Raw genomic sequence first — 22,462 nt, forward strand, 5'->3', positions numbered from 1 at the left:
GCGTAAGGTCAGTGGCGGATTTAGTGGGGGGGGGGGGGGGGGGGGAGTTAGCTAATGCACCCATCGTTCTGGAACTTTTTTTTTTTTCATTTTAAACTAACTCCTTATTTAGATATCAGTTATTACGACGTACGACTAAAACGTATTACATTTTGTAGACTGCGGCGTACTATCACAAAATAGGTTAAGTTTGTTTTTACCACGCGAAGTTGTACGTACTTAAGAGCGGTATTATTATAAAAATACTTCCCACTATACGGATATATTATACGTCTTGTTTATTGTTTTTCTAGGTTATTTTTATTTTATATACGATATTACCGTCTTTCTCGTACAGTTCAATCGACTACGTTTGATTAAAACTAGAAAAAAAAACATAGTAAAAAACAGAAAAATAACTTCCCGTTGAGACATTTATGTCGGAGAATACCATAATGTACCATAATATACCATATTACACCAAACGTACGCACCAACCTGTGCGATCTCATATATTATCCGACAAGTTCGTCATACTAAACTTAATCTTGTCCGTTTACTGTTTGGACGGAGTTAAGGAATACAACATTCGGCGCGACAGTATGTGATGATTCATCATCGGTACTATTATGCCTTCTACCTTCACTACTGTGCCGGTGTCGTTTCGTCGTCGCACCTTATAGTACTGCACAGTTAAATATTAATATATTAATGTTTTCCTGGAGTATTTGGTGGCGGTGTGAGGCAACAATGCATTATAATAAATAATAATACTCTACCGTTACATACGATAATAATACGTATTACGTCATCGTCACTACTCCGTTGGACTGTCGAATATTATGCGTCGGCGTGCGTATCGCGTGTTTGCAATGTTTGCACACATTTGACTTAGTACGATCTTTGGACTGCAGAAATTTAAAAATATGCAACAATAGTCAACAATAGTCAAACCGGGAACTGTGGATATGATTTTTTGGTTTGTTTTTAGAGGACCGTCTTTGAAAAATAAAAAACACGTCGCTCTTTTCTGCATCTACTACTCAAAAATGTTCGTGAAACTCGTTGCTCAGGATATCTTATTCGTTCAATGCATAGAATACTTGATTTCTAATTTGAGATTAAAATACTCATTTTGTCATACCTCATAACCATCAGAATCCTCCAAAACTCCTAATTCTATGTCTCAAAGTCATCAATAAAAACTCGAAAAAATAAATCACAAATATGTTATTATTAAAAAGAAATTTTCTGAAAAAAATATATCTATTCTAGGTAAAAAGTTTAGTTGTTGATAAATTTCTGCTAAAATTAAACTGTTTTCAGATTTGTTTGTGTTATATTCGATTAAAAAACAAATCGAAAGCCAGTGGAGAAAATCGGATCTCCATACAGTATAATGGGACACGGCAAATCGTCCATTTGAAATTTTGTTACACTGCAAAATGTTGACCGCAACGGGACGTAACGCTGAAATAAGCGAAAATCCCGTAGGTATAAATGCGAATTTGTGTCTCTGGCCACAGCAGCTTATACTCGTAGAACCCAAACCTCATCTCGTCGACGATAACGTAAGTGTTTTTAAAAAATGTTCCAGCCATTTCGTATATCTTGTTGCAGTTTACGTCATGGACACAAACAAACCCACCCGTGTTGTTTTTAGAGTTATTTTGGAAAGACGGAGAGTGTGTGTATGTGTATGTGTTTATATATATATTATATACCTTGAACCGTTTCGGCCCTCCTCCTCTTCCTCCTCCACCTCCTCATTTATACGGTTCCATTACCCCTAATAAATCGTAAATAAACAAATAGTTTGCCTCGTACCTCGTATAAACAGCGGTGAAACTATATAATATGTACGAGGTCCTTACACGCCACCGAAGTCAACTTAATGCCGCCCTTCTTACCGATCCAACCCTTTACGCGCTATCGAAAAACTTGGCTCCATACCTGTCTTATAGGTTAGTGCATGTAGTTCCGAATCCGAAGTTTATGTCGCGAGCACACAACAACAAAACCTGATAGTACCCCCATGTCCACCGCAGAAATGGATAAACAATAACGATGAATGTGTGTGTTCACTGTACCTTGTATGATAGTACCTACATACATATATTATAATATGTGGTCACCGACAAATGATAGAAGCATATTATTATTCAAGAATAACCGACGAAATATCGAATTTATCTGAAATCGGCTTTATAGTTGTTGTAGCCGGCAAGGTTTTCGTCAAATTACTTGATAGGTACACACTGCGCAGGGCGATGAGCATGCTCACACTCGTTTTTTTTTTCTTAATAAAGAATTCATTCCTATTTTGAATTTTTTGAATTTTTAAGTATACTCTAAGACCATATTTTCAAATAGTTACACTTTTGTTATGCCAATTTAAGGATTGTCCTGTGACAATATAATCATGTGTTTTTTACATTCGAGGATCACTCGCTTTCACAGTTAAGCGTGTTATTTAAAAATATATGTATTACACAGTAAATCAAAATTCAAAAGAGTAGGTAGTTCTTAACATTATTGAGCTCTATTATGTGTCGGGGATAATATTCCATGGTAATAGATTTAAGTATATAGACTTAATATAATATTTTAAAATGTATAGTAACATTAATATTGATAAACTAGCATTTCATGTTTGGAAACATTGTCAAAATATAATAAGTAAGTAGCTTCTTGGCTGATTATTATATATATTTTTATAGTTAATGTACCTAAAACCATTAATAAGTACTCGTAGTAAATAAAGTTTAGTAACTGAGAAACTATTCGACTGCATAATGAATGCGCCAACATTCTCGAAACAAGTGTCTGTTAAACAATTTACAGCAGACAAAAGTGTTTCTTATGTGTAAAAAAAAAATACTGTACACAAGATATATTCTCCTTAAATGGTATAAACAGTTTAAGAATACGAAAACGTGGTTTTTAAAATTATTCTAAAAATAAAACGACTGAATTATAAAAGGGTAGGACGGGTGATGCACCGTGAATCATGCTTTGTGTATAATATAATATTATTATGTCCATAAAGCAATCGATCGACTGCAGACAACGGTTTATCTATAATATTATAATAATGTAACATTATGTGATATACAAGAACATAATAATAAAATGTATTGATTGTGTGGTGATTGAAATTGAATTTTAGATGTTGTGACTTGTGAAAAAGTATCATATTATTATTATCGTTTTTGTTTTCATTTAATTTATACGAATTTTTAACAATACTATGAAAAACATTAATTGTGTGACGTTGAACACGAATTCATATTATATAATATAATAAATCTATCGGCATCTATATCGGTAAAAGTCATATCATTATCAATTATGCAAAAATGTAATATTATTATAATATACGACGCCCACACAGGTACACCGACGTCGTAAAAATATGATAAAAGCTCCAAATCGGGACAGCGCGTGGATCGTTTCGAGATAGGTTGCGCCGTATCACCTGTATTATATTCGCCCCCTCGTGAACGGGAAAATGCAAAACCGGGGAAAATCAAGACAATAATATTATATTGAACGTCGTCCTCGTGGTTGTCCACGGAATACCTTCAGATGCAGTGTGTATACAGCTGCAGGTTAAACAAATGCACGGTCCAACGGCGAACTCGGATTACCATTAATTAATAATGTTTTAATAGATATTGTAAAGACGTTGTTGTGTTCTAGGTCATGTGGCCGTATTAAAATCATCCCTACTTGGACCACTGTCAATATGAAAATCTTATTATTGTGTGCCCGTGCGCGCTATTGTGTTGAGTGCCTTTGGGTCTTGTCGTCCAGTGTATATACCTATATATTATACAGTTTGTGTCACGGTTATCCGTTAATAATGGCGATGGCGCCCGAAATTTGGTTCCCTAAATAAGTTATGCGGTTCCAAAATGGATGTTAGCATCAGGCGATGTTCGGTGTTTCGAGGTAAATTGTGTATGACGTATATCATGGAGGTATATAGGTACCTAAGATTAATAAAAACAATAACCAGTACACAATTCGCACACACATAATATTATTATGTCATAATAATGTAAAGAGCAAAAACACTAATGATTGGTCTACAACGAAAGTTTGGTTATTTCATAAAAAAACATATCCTTTATTAATATTTATATCAGTATAAACATTTCAACTTATATTAGTTCATATTTTTTCTTTTGGGCTCAGAGATTTTTTTGGTCAGGAAAACAAATTGTCACAAAATTGTTTTTAATTTTACCCGTTGAATATCAATTGGTCATTTCATATGGATTCACTTCATTATAATATAATTACGGTCATTGGAAAAAAATGAAAACCTCGAAACGTACACAACCCAATTTATGAATGATATTTGACAAGTAAAAAGGTGCGTTTCTCTAAGCAAATATTAATACGCATGACGGAATGAGAGCATATTAATATAGTTTATATATAATTTTCTAACTAGAATTATATAGTATTCGATGCGTATGAATTTCGATACAATCTTTTCGAAGTTAAAACGAAAACTATATAGGTAGTGGTTTAACGGTCGTCGTTGGACTAATTTAAATTCCTCCGTCGACACTACGGTGCAATAAAATTCAGTTTGATACCTATTCATGGGCTTAAGATTTTTGACCATTTTGCGGCGGTATCGTTGCGTGACACGCGTCGTCGTCGTAAATCGTCCTAATATTGTACGCAACGAAAACGTCCAGTTTCCGTGGCACTACCATTATAGTGATTATTGTAGATAACGTTACATTTCGGTATTTACCGCGAATACCATAGCGTTTCGCTCTGCTCAACACCAATCGTATGATTGATTGTGCCCGCCACCTATAATCGCGCCGGAAGAGCTTAATCATAAACACAATCAGCATTTTTATGTTGCGACTAGCGTTTTCCGTTTTCCCGTTAAATCTGCAGCACGAGACTGATGCAGCGACTGTGGCTTAGAACAACCACAGATGACGCGCCCGGCGCGTTTTTCCTAAACGGTAGTTTGCCCCGACCCACAGAGACGACCACAGCTGCAGCTGACGAAAGAAACGAATCAAGTAGAAAATAATAATGTCCTATATAATTTTTAATAATATTGCGATTATTACGTTCGAGCATATTATTATTATGACGCACGCTGCACATTTCTGAGTATAAAAACAATTTCTCCCTACTCTACAGAGTGTAGCTGACCGAGGAAAAAATTAAATACAAAATATTATATTTAAAGTATATTATTCGTGATGACAACGGGGTTAAGTTCGATACGCTGCACATTTCCGGGTGAAAATAAATTTCCACAATGTGGAGTCACGTGGGAGTCGTCGGAAAGACAGCGGGAAATCCCGTATATTGTAACATCGCAGAGAACCACCGAACTCCTTTCTCGAATTATGGTCGTGAGTCATGACACATTTTCCTACGAGCTAAGAGCAGGTGATAACGTGATAATAATGTCGTGTTCTATAGACACACCGCCGCCGCCACGATTAAGTGCGGGAAACTGCGCCGCTGTAGAATTTCGGCCTGAAATATTCTGAGTTTTCCGTTGTCTACGGAAACCGACGAAGATGATTTTCCCGGAAACGATGTCGTTTCTTAGGATATCATAACAGCTCGTATCCATCTTTATGACATGGTGAACGATAAAAAACATTCGCGGTCATTTCCGTAGGTGCGACAAAAATTCGTTTTGATGTTCATTTTGGTAAAATCGCAAGGATGAGTGTTATTAATATTATTATTATTAGTATTAAAAATGTAAACTTAATATTTCGAAGACACTTATGGTTTGGATATTAAACTTAGAAATGGCGTTAAACGAAAAATGTGACGATCTGTAGACGATTTAATTACGAAATAAATGCATAATTCATGAATTCGTGTTACAACAGCTTACACGACGCAATAATATTATTTTTATTCCGTAGGTTTAACCGTCACATCTCGTTTATTGGTCCGCTAGGAGCTGATTTCAGAGAAAAAAAATATATACACTTATGTGTGTGCCAGCTCAGTGTTATGGTCATGAACAGGGCCTAAAGGGTAAGTTAAAGAGGGTTTCGACTTTAATAGTAAATATCAGTTTTTTTTGTTTTTTTTTTTTAAAGGGTTTCTGCTGTATTCATTAATTATGTAAGAACACTAAAACCGTCTATATGGTCGTGTGAATTTTCGATGATCCCTCTCTCTCTCTCTCTCTCTCTCTCACACACACATATACGCTCTGTCTCTCTTTCTCTATCGTTTTCTCCGAAAACTCTGTGGGGAATCATCGCAAAGTATAGTGCTCCGGCAACTACGGGGGAACACGTCACCTCTGCTCTCGGCCAGAAGCTTCGCATAAATATTAAACGCCTTGCGGGGCACTCGTGTCAAATAATTATTCGTACCAATTGTTCTATTCGTCCCTACAACACATGGACGCCAACGCTAAGTGTTCAGAGATCGCTCGCTCCCAGAGGATTACTTTTGCTTTTTAATCGGCGTTCGATTTGAATGCGATTGAGCGAGACGTATCACGACGTGTTCATAATGTATTATTACTATCATTGTTATTATTATTAATATATACGACGTCCGATAAGATTTAGGTGAGCGGTAAACTCGTTCAGTACAAGTGGTGCAGTTTTGAATTCGTTATTTACGTAAACAATTTTTACGGCTGAGAATAGTTACGTCGTAATTGTTGTGCTTTTTTTAACTTAAGCTCTGACTTTTTGCGATCACGACCACCAAGATATTCGGTTAAATGCCCTAAATAGATTGTTTGGTTTTTTTTTTTTAATAATGACGTTCTTTGTGCTTTCGATGCATTCAATAATATTATATACACTATATTATTATATACACATGAGTACGTATGTACAAACGACATTAGATCGTACCGGTTATATTATTATGTACCTACTATGTTTTATGTTTACTGAGACCTATAGCTTACCCAATATCTCGACAGTATGTGATATCTCCCTGGGTTTCATAGTTGCTATTTGGCACACGTAATTTCCTGCGTCGTTTGTTTGAATATCACGGATTTCCAGGTTATTGCCGTCCACTAGACGTATCCTTTCGTCTGGAGACACCTTAGTGCTTCCTGCTGTGAGCACTGCAATTCCTTTTTTCCACGCCAAAATGAATACTCCTGAAAAAAAAAAACATAACCAATGCGTAACTATGTATGTATACGATAATATTATGGTTAATTCTTGGCAAACACAAATACGATAAAATAATATTATATAAGTACGATTCGTTTTAATGGGAGTTATTTTCTTTCAAATGCCGACATTTCACATTTCAGCACTTTTGAAAGTTGCAGATATTATTATGTAAAAATGCTTTTATAAATCTGCCCAGTTGTAAACATTTTAGTCTATATACGTATAATAATAATATTATATACTTTCAAAATACATTTCTTCGATTCCATTTCGAGTATATAACACTTACGTTTTTTTTTTTAAATTTACAACAATAATTATTACATAAAATGTTGATAATTAATATTATATTATATCTTTGATCGATACAAACGTATAGACTTCAATAAATAAATTATGTGTGATCATTTTTTTTTTCTAACGTATATAATATTGTTTGTGCTTAATTTATGTGTGTTTATTATTTTATGGATTGACGATTTTTATCCGAACCTATACATTTTGGATTTAATGTTTAACCGTAAATGAATAACGTAGAAATCGTATTTAATAAAAATATATATAAACTTTATTGGATCGTATAAAAACGCAGACTTCAATATGAAAATTCCAGTTTATGGCGGCGACAAGAACTATTATTTCAAAAAAATAAACAGAACGTTAATAATAATATAATTCAATACATTGCTGTTGGTGGTTTATTTTTATGCTCTAGAAAAAATTGTTTGCCTAATTAGAACGCGGAAAACTAGAAAGAGTTAAAACTGTACAGTTCAGTTGATTGATGGTAGTTATACGTTTAATAAAAATGGGTCAGCCAGGTTTTCGGACGGATGTATAATTAATTACAGATGTTCGCAGTCCCAACAGATTTTATTATTGCTCTCGATCCGTCAACGAATTATGGAGAAAAAAATGTTTGGTTAGGTATAATACGAAACAATACAAATAGAGTTTAATTAACGTTTGTGTGACAATATCGATAATAATTTGTTGACTCGCGATCACCTAGTCATCATTTCGATTTATTTTTACCTTTATAAAAATAATTTACGATTATGCAATCAAAAAATTTCCAGAATATAATATAAAGCCGAAATTTTTTATTTGTTAAAAGTACCGATTGTAACCGAGTTTGGGCCTAATTAAACGAATTTAATTGATACAAAACTAAAAAATAACAATGATCGTGTATAGGCATATCGACAAATTTAACGTTATTAAAACCTAAAAGAAGCCCTAAAAAAATTTTAACTTCTGCTCTTTCATAAATATTTTAACATACAAATTTTATAGTTACTACCTAAATGTAAAAAAAAAATAACACATTTTAGAATAATAAAAATAATATAAAACTAAAATATTCTATAGTTTTTACTAAAACATTTATATAAATTTAACTCCATTAAATAATAAAACAAACATTTAGTAGTATTATGTTTTGAATTAAAATAAAGCATTTTTTTGCCAATAACGTAAATATTTTGTAGTTTAAAGTCCAAGGACTGGAACCTTGATGATTTTTACGGTTTCGGTTCTGGTTTGGTTCCGAGAAAAACTAAAAATTCGGTCCCGGTTCCGGTTCGGTTCCCGGAAAAACTAAAATTTAGGTTTCAATTTTTTTTCGGTTCTTAAAAAATAAAAAAATGTTACCTGCAGGTTTGGTTATATAATTATTTAAAAAAAAATTGTTAAGTAAAATTATCGGTTCCGGTAAGGTTCCGGTTTTTAGATTAATTTAAATAAGGGTTTCGGTTCCCAATATTCAAAGGGTTCCGGTTCCAAAACCGGTTTTTTCGTAAGGTTCCAGTCCTTGAATTTTAAACATTGTTTTTCTAACGAAAAAATCTGACAATAAAGTGTTTGCATTAAAAATGTATTTCATCAAGTTTTTGACACACTATACAATTATTATAATGTGTAATGTGTAATGTGTATATCCATTATCCATACACTTATTATTATGTAATGGATATGGTTTTTGACCAGAATACACTTTTTACATGGCATACATTTTTTTTTATAAACGTGCTGTGGTTGAATAAGTGTAGGTGTATGGTTATTTTAGTATTAAAAGCGAAACTTCTTAGAAGTACTATCGTGTAATGGCCGTGCTATACTAAACATAAAAAAAGATGTCGACAATTTTTATCGAGAGAATAATACAAACTTTAAGTTGCAACAGTTAACAAAATAGTTAACCTATACCAAAAGTTGGTATAGTGTTCAATCGTCGTATTGTTAATATTTTCCAAGTGAAATATAATTGTTAACTTCCAAGTTATTAGACTTTACAAATTCTAACGACTACTCAACCAAAAGATTTTGGAAAAAAGCGATTAATAACTTTCAAACTTTGGACTACATTAATGCGATAAAAATCAACTCACTAATTCGGTAATAAAATGTATTGCATGTCTTGATATAGACATTATATATTTATTTTTTTAATATACTCGTGGACAGTCTTCGCGGAATCTAAACCTGGCTGTCGGATTCTTTACATTCACCTACATTTTCAAGATATCGTTATTCAGTCTAACTTGCTAGTTAGTAAGTTAGTAAGTTACTGTCCATTAAAACGGTCAAGTAAACGGAAAAATTAATTTTTAATCTATTCACTATAAAAAAAAATTGTAATAACCAACGAAATCAAGACGAGACAGTTATTATTCGGATTATACGTATATATTACCTATCGTATGACATTATATTCAAACTCTTAACAGAATATTATATTATTTCTGAATAGTTATGTCTAATACGTCTCTAGAATATAAAAGTCGACGAAATGTTTAATAAATACCAGTGACTGCATATAATAAATATATACTGCAGACCGCGCGCGTTCGAGACTTCCAATTTATAAATTTAATAAAAATTGTGAGATTTACTCAATAGCTGCTGCTGCTGCTGTGCGATTCAATATCCGCCAGTCCTCGACTCCACGATAGCTGATGGTACGACGTAAGTACACATAATAAATACGACGCGTATGGCGTGAGTGCCTATACATATACAACATGTAGGTATACCGACAACCGGAAGTATTCCGGGTAATATGATTTTCTAATTAAGTACTGTTCGACTATTTACAGCTAGCTCGTGGGCGCTCTAGCCGCCGGTAATAAATACAGTGGCAATAAGGGACGATGTAATGACGAATATTGAAAGTATGCAGTTAGCTTTGTAATATTGTAAATTGCCGTGGGTTTTAAAACACGATGAATGAATACGAAAATTGCACTTTTGATGGATGGGTTTTTGATTCACCTCCGCCTGCAACGGAGCGAAATAGTATGGTGGAAAGTGTGCATAAATTCGTATAATATTACAGCGGAAGCCTTACTATTACTACCCCCCCCACCCCACGCCCTTCAGTCGCACATTTTTATATACTTATACATCGTATATATATATATATATATATATTTATGTATGTACGACGGATGGCTCTCGAAATGAAATATACTTTTTTTTTTTCTTCAAGTCATCATTGTGTAAATACCATCGTGGCTGTGCGCAACACCAAGCGCGTAGTAATATCTTGCGTGGGCGAAGACGTTTTATCGGGCTAAGGGAGGTGTGATGGAGGTTTTATACGAAAAAGTGTTTAGAGAATATATATATGAAATGTAGACTCGAATATAACGAAAATCTAGCAGAGGCGGTATCAAGAAAGTGTTGGATTAAAAAGGCACTTATGGAACGAAAAAACCTAAACGCATTACGGTTTGGACATAACTTTATCCGAACTTGGGTCATGGTACGGTATCATTTAAAGCTGTCAAAGTCACAGTTTTAATTTATATAGAAAAATAAATGTACTTACATATTGTGTATCATAACACGTCTTATGGTTCTGTGAAATATCTTATAACTCGTTATTAAATTTGTAGAATTATGTATTTTGGAACGTAAGAGTTGATTTAGGTACCTACTCTAACAAATAAAATATGTATTTTAGCCTTTAGGACCTAACCTAAAGTTTAGGTTAGCATTAATGTTCTGTAATAGTTTAGATAGGTAGGTGGGTAGGTAAGGTAAGTTGGTACCTATTATAATAAGTTACTAGATAGATTAAGGTATTTCGGTAACAGTATTTATTGAGTAAATTATTTTGCCGTTTTTTATACAACCGTTCGAACATGGTCATAATACCATAGTTGTTTCGAACAAAAAACAATTTTGTGTCAATATAATTATACGGTGATTTTATGCGTCTAAATTGATAAATGTTTTCCTTTAAAGAAAATATAGCTGGTTAAATGACTACCTAGTGAGTTGATGGGATACCGTTAAATGTGGTGGTTTTTTTTTTTAGAGTTTAAGTGGAGTGAGCGAGCCGTCGTATTGGATATTGGTTTATAATGAAGCATTTTTCGGAAAGCATTTTATGACCGTAATAAAACTAAAAGTTTTGAGCCACAACTTTTTTAATTTAATTGAACACAGATTTTAGTATAAAAGTTATTAAAAAACCTAAATAAGAAAATATAAACATTTAAACCTATTAATAAAAAAACTTTGACCATTTTTGAGTAAACACGGAATCTTTTCCATATGGGAACATATTTATTTTATCTAAACTGGATGTCGGAAAACGTCAAGGCCCTGCATGGAAACACATCAAAATATCGATTGAACGATATTATTGACACTCCAAAATATGTACATATAATAGGTATTGTAGGTGCATATTATTATATTTCGAATCTAAAAAATACTGACAGATAATTTTAAAATGTAAATCTAAATAAAGTAGGCTAATAACATTTGTAATTGAAGATATTTTATTTGTAATATAAAAACAAAAACCATGTCATTCAAATCAACCAACTGTCGCTGTTTTCCGTGTTTGATAAATTATAAATACATATTAATGCATTTTGTGTACACAAATAAATTCGTAAATTCCCCGATATTATTAACGATTTACGATTAAGCTAAAAAGATTATTTAAAATGAGAATTCGATTTATTTTACATCACACGAAATGGTTTCTTGTTATTCGATGTATAATAATGTTTAAATTATGTAATGCATTTGATTTGTAAATTTTTCTCATTTAAATAATGGTATTCCCATAAGAGTTTCAAGAAAATCTAAGGATAATATAAAATCCGTTGAATATTTTAGTATCGGAATTTTTTAGTAAACCCACAGCGTCTTCCATTACATAATTTTCGGCTCTAATGACACTATACATAATATTATTATTATTATTATTATTATTACGTTATTGTTGGGTATTTCACCACTGGACGGTGGACGCCATCATTAAACACAAATAAATATGAAACAAAATGAAAACCTTTTGCTCTTTATATGTCAACCGAAATTGTTTATACCAGCGGCGTCAGTAAACCTTATCCGCGTGTTACACATTATATTATGATAGCAGTACGTGACCGAATATTATATAGAATTGCAAAAGGTCTCGCCGGGGGACAGTGAAAAAAAAATGTAATTCCGCAGGTAGGAGGGTGTACAACACATGTACGACTATAAAGAGAGAGTTAAAAAAAAATCGGAGCGTAAAATTAAGCTATGAAAAGAATTTTTCATTAGGCAGGTATTATTAGCATCGAGAAGGGGGCTGCGTAAGGTAGGTATGATGAACTTTTATTGTTATACTACTGCTGTTTTATTATCATTTTTTTTTTTTTTTTTGTGTGTTCAAGTTGCCATAAGTGAGACCCTCGCACAAATGAACGGCGACATGGGGGAGATTTTTCATCGGGGCATAAAAATATTTTTTCTTTTTTTTCCGTGTACCAGAGCGTTTTCTTTTGTTTTGTTTTCGAGAGATAGGTATTAATGTAATTCGAAAAACAATGCCGACGATCTTGTTAAAATTTCAAGAATAATTACTATCCGAGTTTTCGGGTCTAAGTAATTGAAAATTACAATACATGACGTACAATAAATTGTATACCTACGTTGAACACTAATGCACGTATATTTATGTTGTAAATTACATCGATTAAAATATAATAATATACCAAATGTTATTAGTATTTATATATTTATTTGTTTTTTCATTAACCCACGGTAACATGGGCCATTGGGCGGTTATTTTTAGTAGGTTATTAACTATGGGTGAGGGTACGGTTGGATAGAATAACACGTGTAGATAAGTGGCGAGGATTTGTCACCGGAACCCGGGTGGTCACTCATCCTGAAACTAGTATCACCGGCCGATGTTTGACTTCAGAACACGTTTTGTGACTGAAAACAACCCACCAGGCCACTGTTATTTGTAATGTATCCTGTCACACCATAATATGTCTATAATAATAATATAGTTTCAATGGAAATCAGCTGGACAGGAAATACTTCACGATATATCTTAACTTTGTAATAACCAGCGACCGATTTCTTAAAAAAATTAGGTAAGTAGGTACTACTTAGTCAAATAAGATTTTTGTTGTATCCACATTTATGGTAATATTTTATTTTTAAAAATCAAAATGATCAGAAGGATATTGTGATGAATAATTTGCGTGTGAATAGATTATAATTGAATTATCAGTAGTAACAATATGGTCCACAATATATTTTAATATAGCAATGATTTTGTAATATGGATTTGTTCTGAAACATTTATTTTATTTTTTGTTGAGTTCTCATCTATAGTACATATTCAGTTTTCAAAATTTTCAACCACTTGAATTAAAGAAAAAAATTACTTGTTCGTCTTTCGTATAAGATTCCCTCCCAAATTTATATAAAAATAAGCTTTTAAAAATAAACAGTTTAAGTCCAACTCGTTTTAAAATTCTAACCTTAAATAATAAATATTATTTCAAACACCCAATTAAGAGAGAAGATCAGGAGTCAAGACATTAGGATATATTATTATATGCGCCAAGTGCACAGAATATGAATTTAACCACTTCAGCAGAGAAAAAAATAACATTTGGTATTGTCTTCTGAAGTATTTTTGGATGAGGCTTAAGCATTTAAACAGGGTATGAACACTCTGTCTTTTAAATGTTTATTGTGAAATTGACACAATACCGTTGACATAATTTCATAATAATAATTAAAACGTTTGTGTTTTTTTTTCATATGGTTGGTATATTAATAACAATTATTATAATAGTTATATTTTAGAACAATTAATAATAGTATAATACTCTTGCCCAATGTTGTTTTATTTTAATTTCAGGTAATATTATATTATTATTTTATACCTATCCGTTTTATTTATGATGAAATAAGTGTTTCACAAAAATAAAAAAGACTGTATTCCAGAAAAAAAATTCGAAAAATTTTTTGATTTTATGGTTTTTAATGATAAATTAAATATAAAAATAAATATATATACACGAATAATGACTATAACATTTTATCTATGTCCATAATTTGTGTAAATGTAGTGTTAATTTAAAATTAAAAAAAAAAAATCAAGGAACAAAAAGAAATTTATTTGAATCGTATTTGTTTTTCGTACTGTAAGCTTTGGTTCAGTGGACAATAGTTTTTGTTATTCATTTATTTTTCAGTCTGGTAAATAAGTCTATTGACTATTAAAACTAAGAGTGTCGAAAAGGTTTCGAATTAAAAGAAAAAAAAAGCGCTATCGTTATAAAGCAAACATTAAGACAATGGGTTTATTTTATTTTTTTCGACTTAACTGTTCAATATCATGTGAACGCTTAGAATACCAATGGACCTACGCAGCTACTTTTTCAATACATTTGCATTTTACACACTGGATGAACATTAACGGATTATCCATTTCCACGAAAAATCAAATACAACTCTAGCAGAGAAAATACCTAAAAAAATATCTGTTCAGCATGGGTGAATTATATGGTGACGATCTTACATGGTGAACAATAACTTCTCGTCGATTTTTTTCCTACTTCTTAAACCCGATACGCATAATTATTTAATCCGATATTTAGCAATGATTTGCCAAGTGTAAGTGAACATCACTTTTGCACTTTTTAAATTTCATTACCGTCCGAAGACGGTTTTTGAATCGATCGTTTAATAATATAAGGAACGAAGTGGAGAATAATATTGCAAATAAAATATATACCTGGAAATAAATACGTGTACATGATAAGTAGAAATATATGAGGGGAGTTATTATCTTGTGGTGAACTCTTTAAATCATTCTATAGTTAAAAATTGACAAGAATTCTCGAGATGTATTTCAAACTTTTTCCTTATCACATTTTTCCCTATTCTTTATTTAACAAAACCATAGAAAAACTTTATATCTGGTACTTAAAGATGTACGAAAGATAGGATTTTGAATTTCGGTAAAAACGCATAATAAACACGGCTACATAATATAAAAACATTTAAGTTCGTCACGTAGTAGCTGTACCTATCATTATTCATTATAATAATATCAACAACCTATCAGATTATAATGTAGGTATTCACATCGAAGATAAACGATTTAGTTTAAAGCTCATGTTATTGTCCCTATAAGTTTAGTTGGTATATCAATATAATACAGGTATGTATTGTAGCTTAGAGTAGCTTTGAGTTTATTAATTATAAAAAAGGGTTTTCATATTATTGTACTCGTCAATCTAGTAATCAACATACTGTGAAATATATATTTTATCAACTTTGAAGTAGGTACACATGAATTATTTACCTTGTAAAAATGATCAATTTAATAAACGGATAACTGAACATATTATTACAATCATAAATGGTTTTCAAATCAATAAAATTACTATTATTATTAATGTCCTAAACCTGCATTGCAATTTTAAGTTTTGTTATCAATTCGATTATGGTTTATATTAAGTAATTTTCTCAGCCATGTATCATCAACCCAACATCTAAGGTTAAGTTCTGCGAAATTATACTATAGTAATAGTGACGAACTAGTCAATATTATACGGATATTTCATTAGAAATCATCACATTTCAATATGATGTATAAAATAATTTATTATAATATTAATTGTAGAATAAAGTGTCTACTATGACGTATAGCAGATTCCTGAAATTAAAAAAAAAAAGTTGTACACAGATGTTCTACTTTTTGAAAATATACTTGGGCATCATATATTATTATGCGAACACATAGATTAGGTAATTCATAATATTATAACTGTACCTATATTTAGTTTGATTTTATACCATTAACAGATCATTAATAACAATAATACAAATAATATGCTCTGCCTTAAGTCGTAATAAGTCAGTGGAAATACACGTAGTTATAGTGATTTGCTCCAGTCGACTCTAGTGGGTTCACCACTTGCAGGTCTCGGTATTATATTTTACGAGACATCACATTACTTTACCAATATTTAATTTAGATTTGTGATGGATCAAATAGTTCACGAATCACGATAAACCGTAATAACACAAATAATTTTGCGAATGAAGGTACGTTATGATAATAATATTGTTGGGTATAAGTTCGTGACAAATTATGAAGACGAGACATAAAAACAAAACGCTCGTCAAATTACTGCGCGATGAAAGTATAAATCAGTTAATTAGGAGATTAAGACGTCATGAAGTATATTTTCAAAGTTATTAAGTGCCTATTTAATTAAAAATGAATCAAATTAAAAACGTTGATACTTCAAAAGAAGAAGTTATGGTTCGTATGGTATATCCCTGCGAGGATTCGTTGGTGTCCTCTTTGTAATGTACATAAATTGTTTATTTAAGCAAAGAATTAAGGGACGATTTAAGTCCATTTGTGGCCACATCAAACTGTTTTGTCATGTGATTTAAATTCTGAACATATTTTAAGTTCTAAGTACAATTTTGTTTACATTTCACAGAGTATAAAATTATGAAAGACGTCATATATTATTATACCAACTAAATAGTACGTAAATAGCTATTGAGATTTTCTTATTATCTTATAAGTCAATATTTATCGACCCTTCTAAGTATTTTAACTTGCATGTACAGAACTTGCACGTTAAAACAATATTGAAATCAAAATGAAAACACATTACATTTTTTATATTATGATAATAGTTGTATACCTATTATAATATTATATCACTGTACACGACAGTGATACGTTTGATGTTTGATCGTCTAACGGTAGGTATTAATTACAATTTCATTATAATTACCGTTTTTCATGAATAAAATAGTTGATCATAATTATTTTAATTGTAAGTATGTAATACAATATATTAAGGTAGAGGAGGTGTAAAAATAACATTTCCCATAACCCTTTCAAAATATAGGTACTACCTGCTGGTAGTGTTTCACTATTTTTCGAGCTCGCGTGTTTACCCAAGCCGTTTAATTTATTGCATTTCTAAGTTTGTTTCTGCAGGCGAAACGGCTATTTTTTTGTTGTTATAATGGTGTAACAACCTTAAATATGTAAATCAGAGTGCATGTACGAAAATTTTACATTGGAGACCGCCGAACAAATTAAAAATTAAAAACACCCGTCGTTCTTTTTAAATGTCTTCGGGACACGATTATTCACGATCATTACCCACAAGTTCCACCTGGTCCGACCGATATTTATTAAAACATTTTTACATTTTACTTTACGGTTATCGTTTGAAAGGAAAAAAATGTACTTAAAACGCTGAAATATATTTTAATAATTAAAAATGTTTCAATATTTAATGATAAACATCTCATGTGGCACTCACCCGGGTTGATAACGTCACACGGGAGGACAACGGTGTCATTTGTGACCACTCTGAATCTTCTTCCTTGGGAACCAAATGTCGGCAAGGGATCCGGTTCCGGATTTTGAGTGGGTCTCTTAGGCGAAGCAAAACCTGTGAACAATAATTGAGTTGTATTATAAGCGATAAGTCAATGAAATTCTAAATACTGTAACCATATTATAATTATTATTAAATCACGTCATAAGTTATGAGTAAACCTATCTGATATAGATTGATAGCCAACATATTGGTTGTACTAAACGAATTCCATTGTTTTTCAACGTTTTTGGAAAGATTGAATTCGAAACGTAAATAGTATATTAAAAACGAGACATCCATTACGCAAAATTTATTTTTCATGATGAGCATTGGCAAAACATAATAATATACTAATTATTATCATTATCATAAACAATAATATTGGATAGTAATATTATGTTGTGTTGGAGGTGAACATAATCAACAATGTTTATGGCGCCCATACAATAATATAATATATTATTTATTATAATACAATATCTTTATTATAGTTCTCACTTCAACTAATTCGAATCCCTTATTTAAAGTGCGTATTAAATGTTTAGGGACGCGCGGGAAATGTACCTACCTACCTTATTCGCGCCGCCACTGATGGATAGTCGTTTTCTGGCGTGGAATGGAGTCAAAACAAATTTACACTGGCCCCCGCGTTCGGTTGTTTCCGAAGTTTATGACTTCTACTTAACTCGACTGACATTAATAATGTACATTATTGCGCAATATTATTCATTGTCACGTATCAAAAACTCATTGGTTTGTGAAGTTTTCAAAGGTATATATAATTTGATGGACTGCTGAATTTTCTGTTCATAAAAAATATATATTACGTATTCGCCTTAGCCCAATGTACGATCGTCTCTGTGGCGTATGGACCTTAATTCCCATCTTTTCATTACCTCGGTAAGTACAAAACACGACGGAAACAGTATTATTGTGCGAATGAATGGTTCGGTGTCGGGTTATTATTAAATACATGTATCGCTTATTTACCTTTCCCATATAAATATGATAGTATTGAGTATACTCATAGTGACTGACTCAAATTAAAGTTATCTCTTCGAAGAACTATTCAAATACGGTGTTTGCAATCTTTAAAGTAATAAATGTTTGTAACTATAGAACTATATTAATTACGGAAATTTGTTCAAAAAAATAAAAAATAAAAGTAACATAATAATATTATTATAAACGCCAGTGGAAAAAATAGTAGAAAAAAACGCATATAATTATATTATGTTCTTTAATTATTAGGTGTGGTAGGTAAGTTAATTAAATTTTTTCTCGAATATGGTACCTAATCAAAACTAAACGAATATGTCTGACGAGAATTTTGTTTCCTTTATTCAAATCTTCTCTTGTATAAAGGATTCCGACTTTATCAACTATATTATTCAAATTTTTTTTTTAAACAGATGAAATGACCAATTCATCTAACAACTTTTCTACATTTTTTATAATTAAAAAATAATGTCCCTGAGGTACTGTTTATTTTACCAAAAATAAATCACTTCTATGTAATATTCAAGAGTCTAACTGTAATATAATATATAGTACGTCTTATTAAATTACAGCTTTCACGTCTGATGTTTTGGTAAGTACTATCCATTTGTATTATTTAATTAGATTTTACCTACCTGCCAAATACCCATATCAATTATTCCACGTATTTAATAAAAGTGGAAAATGTTTTGCAGTTTTTCAATATCAAAAACAAAACATAATATTATACTTTGATAATAATCCTCCATTTAAGGCTTTTAATACAATTTATGTAAATATAATAATGTCTTTTAATGTATAATATATAAAATATATATTTTTGCGTGCGAATCTCATTTAATATGTATATTAATTCGCTTACAGTAGGTAATAAGTTTTTAAGTTTTTGATTCATAATACCAATCATTATTCGGGAATAATTATTACTATGCGTTTTTTACGACGTTATGTGTTAGGTACAGGAACAATGTGTTTTTTTAAACATTTTTAATATTAATAATTATAGTAATAATTTCACGAAATTGCGAACATAAAATTATTTACGTTTAAGCAAGAAAATAATGTTGTGAATGCAAAAAAAAAATTTTTAAAAACCGGCAATAATGCCCCACGCACACGCCAATGGTGTATCTCGAGTGAGAGAAAAAGAGTACCATTAAACGCGTGTGTCTGTGTGTGTGTGTGTTTGTGGGTAAGTTATTTGACACCAGAAATGGCTTTAACTGGTCAGAACAGATATATTATTCACTACAAAGCAACTTCTGAGCTTATAATATGTATGTATATATTTTTATAGAAAAAAAAAAAAAAAAATGTTTTTATCTCACTTCGGTTGCACCCTGCTCGTGGTATTCTTCGGTATACGCGGTAGCGACCGGGGAGGAGAGCGAATCGGTAGCGCGGACACGAACACACAAACATTGAAAACGCTTTTATTTATCAGAAAATTGAATCCCTACGTTCTCTCGCCGTAATGATCGCCACCGCCACCGAAGAGATTTATTCTCTTCTCGTTCATCTTTCGCGATAATAACAATAATAATAATAATAATAATGTCCTCGGGCCACCGAATATCTGCTTCGCGTGGCGTCGTAGTGTTTACTATAATAATATTATAATGTATTGTGCGTTGTATAGACGTATATATCATTATTGTTATTATTATTATTATTATTATTGTAGCTATCGCTGTTCTGCCATTCCGCTGCGTTGTATGTGTACAGACCGGAAATCCACGCGAAATGATAACGCCGAAGTGTGCATTTGCTTAGGTACGACGTCACACCGACGACGACGACGTTGAAATTACAAGTGTTGTGTTTTTAAGCGAATTTATTCATTTAATTATTTAAATCTTATCGAGTGCGTGCGAGCCGTGAGCATGTTCACCGACTCTTTTGTGTGCGTCTGCTGCAATAATAACGGTCGGGCATAATAAAATAACAAACGAGTAGACATTATTACCTATCATACACCGAGATAATAGTTACAGTGGTATAATATTATTATTATTTGTTTCATCAATCTTCGAAAATTGACTTTTACGACTTGTCTCCCGAAACTACGTGCGTGAAGTTGCTCCTCCCCCCCCCCCCCCGCCATGACCATTTTGATTTAAAGTTATGTACACCTACTCGTTTTGTAAATATTCGCGAATCGGTTATTAGAATTTTCAAATAATTTCCCAGCCCAGTATACGAAAATAAGACAGGAGGCGCCAACCTCACGCAGCACCCTCCCCTGTTTGAGCTATGAATTTCAAAATGCTACCAAAAGTTTTGCAAATGATTTTAAATTAATATTTGCAAATCAGTTTTCACAATTTACAAATCATTTCCCATGAATATTGGCAAATGATACCTATAAAAATTTGGAGGTTAATGGCGTCCATTATCAAATGATATCAGTCAGTCAATATAAGATGCTCACCGAGTTGGCCACTCTCTTATAACATTGAATCCAGCCGTTATAGCTGGACAGTCGGTCGTACTCATCACTTATAACCGTTTGGTATACGGTATATGGTATACCTACCGCTGGTAAGTTCCCCCCCGTGAACAGTATACTGTTGAATCGCTTTCTATTCGTTGCCATTGGATGCGACTTCCCGGGACGCTGTTTTTAATTTTTATACCAGACCCGTATTTTGGTGCACGAGCGGTGGGCGATCAATTTCTGGATATTGCCGGTTTAGTGGTATTCAACCGAATATTAAAATAATTATGTAACAATACACAAAATAACGGATTTTATTGCTGATATATCATATGGTGGCTATACCTACCTGGAACTTTTGAAAAGAAAATGAATAAATCTATGTAACCCATCCAGCAACCCCAAATGCCTTATAATACACATAGCTATACCTACGTCGTATTATGTAGGATATAATGCTGCGACGATAGCGAAAACTTTATGGTGAATACTTTTCTTGACAAAGAAGTTTTTAGTGACCTTCGCTCATTGATCGGTAGTTTTAAAAGTTTCTTGGTTGGAAATTCGTTAAAAGCATATTTACACACGCTGGTACGCGATGGAAGTTACGGAAACTATAATGAAACCATGGCCTTCTAATTAAACCATGATTTTGGCGCAGACGGCTGTGTAACTAACGAGCGACGAATGTTTAAGCCCCGGCCACTTTACCGCCCCGCTGTGGCCGCGTTTTAAGGTTGCGGACGATCGCATTTTGATTTATTTTGCATAATATTATACGTATTATTTGGAAAATATGTGTCGTGCACGTGTTTGGATCGCGTAATCCTTTTGAAACAGGTGGCGAGAAGACACACTGCATTCGACTAAGCAGAGGCCCTGCCGGATAACAGACTATACAACCACAGGAAAGTTACGCGTGAAGCTTGCATTGAGTGATAAACTTTCTGTCGTCACGGGTCACAGTTCGGTGTGACTGAACATCCAAAATAGAAAACGATATAAAATTAAAATATGGATCTTTAATGCAATTGGAATAGGCGAAAAGTCTATACTTGTTTTCCGGTCCTTTCCTTTATACCGTGACATGGATACCGTCATTTTGTTCACCGTCGCGTTCAGCTATTTCCATTCTTTTTTTTAGTACTCTACGACACACACCCTTCCACATGATGTCCCTCTCATTTTGCATTCAAATTCAG

The 22,462-nt window shown here is 32.4% G+C and overlaps 1 protein-coding gene across 2 annotated transcripts in view; it reads right to left on the bottom strand.

The window, feature by feature from the left end:
* Window positions 1–22,462, bottom strand: part of LOC132953762 (neural cell adhesion molecule 1) — a 191,533-nt gene that overhangs the window by 20,268 nt on the left and 148,803 nt on the right. For both annotated transcript variants that reach the window (XM_061026115.1, XM_061026114.1), the window contains exons 2-3: window positions 17,765–17,896; window positions 6,923–7,123 (exon numbers count right to left, since the gene is read on the bottom strand). In XM_061026115.1, coding sequence (XP_060882098.1) covers window positions 6,923–7,123; window positions 17,765–17,896 — 333 coding nt within the window. The remainder of the gene's footprint in view (window positions 1–6,922; window positions 7,124–17,764; window positions 17,897–22,462) is intronic.

This window comes from Metopolophium dirhodum, chromosome 1, assembly GCF_019925205.1.
Source record: "Metopolophium dirhodum isolate CAU chromosome 1, ASM1992520v1, whole genome shotgun sequence".
Classification (NCBI taxonomy): domain Eukaryota; kingdom Metazoa; phylum Arthropoda; class Insecta; order Hemiptera; family Aphididae; genus Metopolophium; species Metopolophium dirhodum.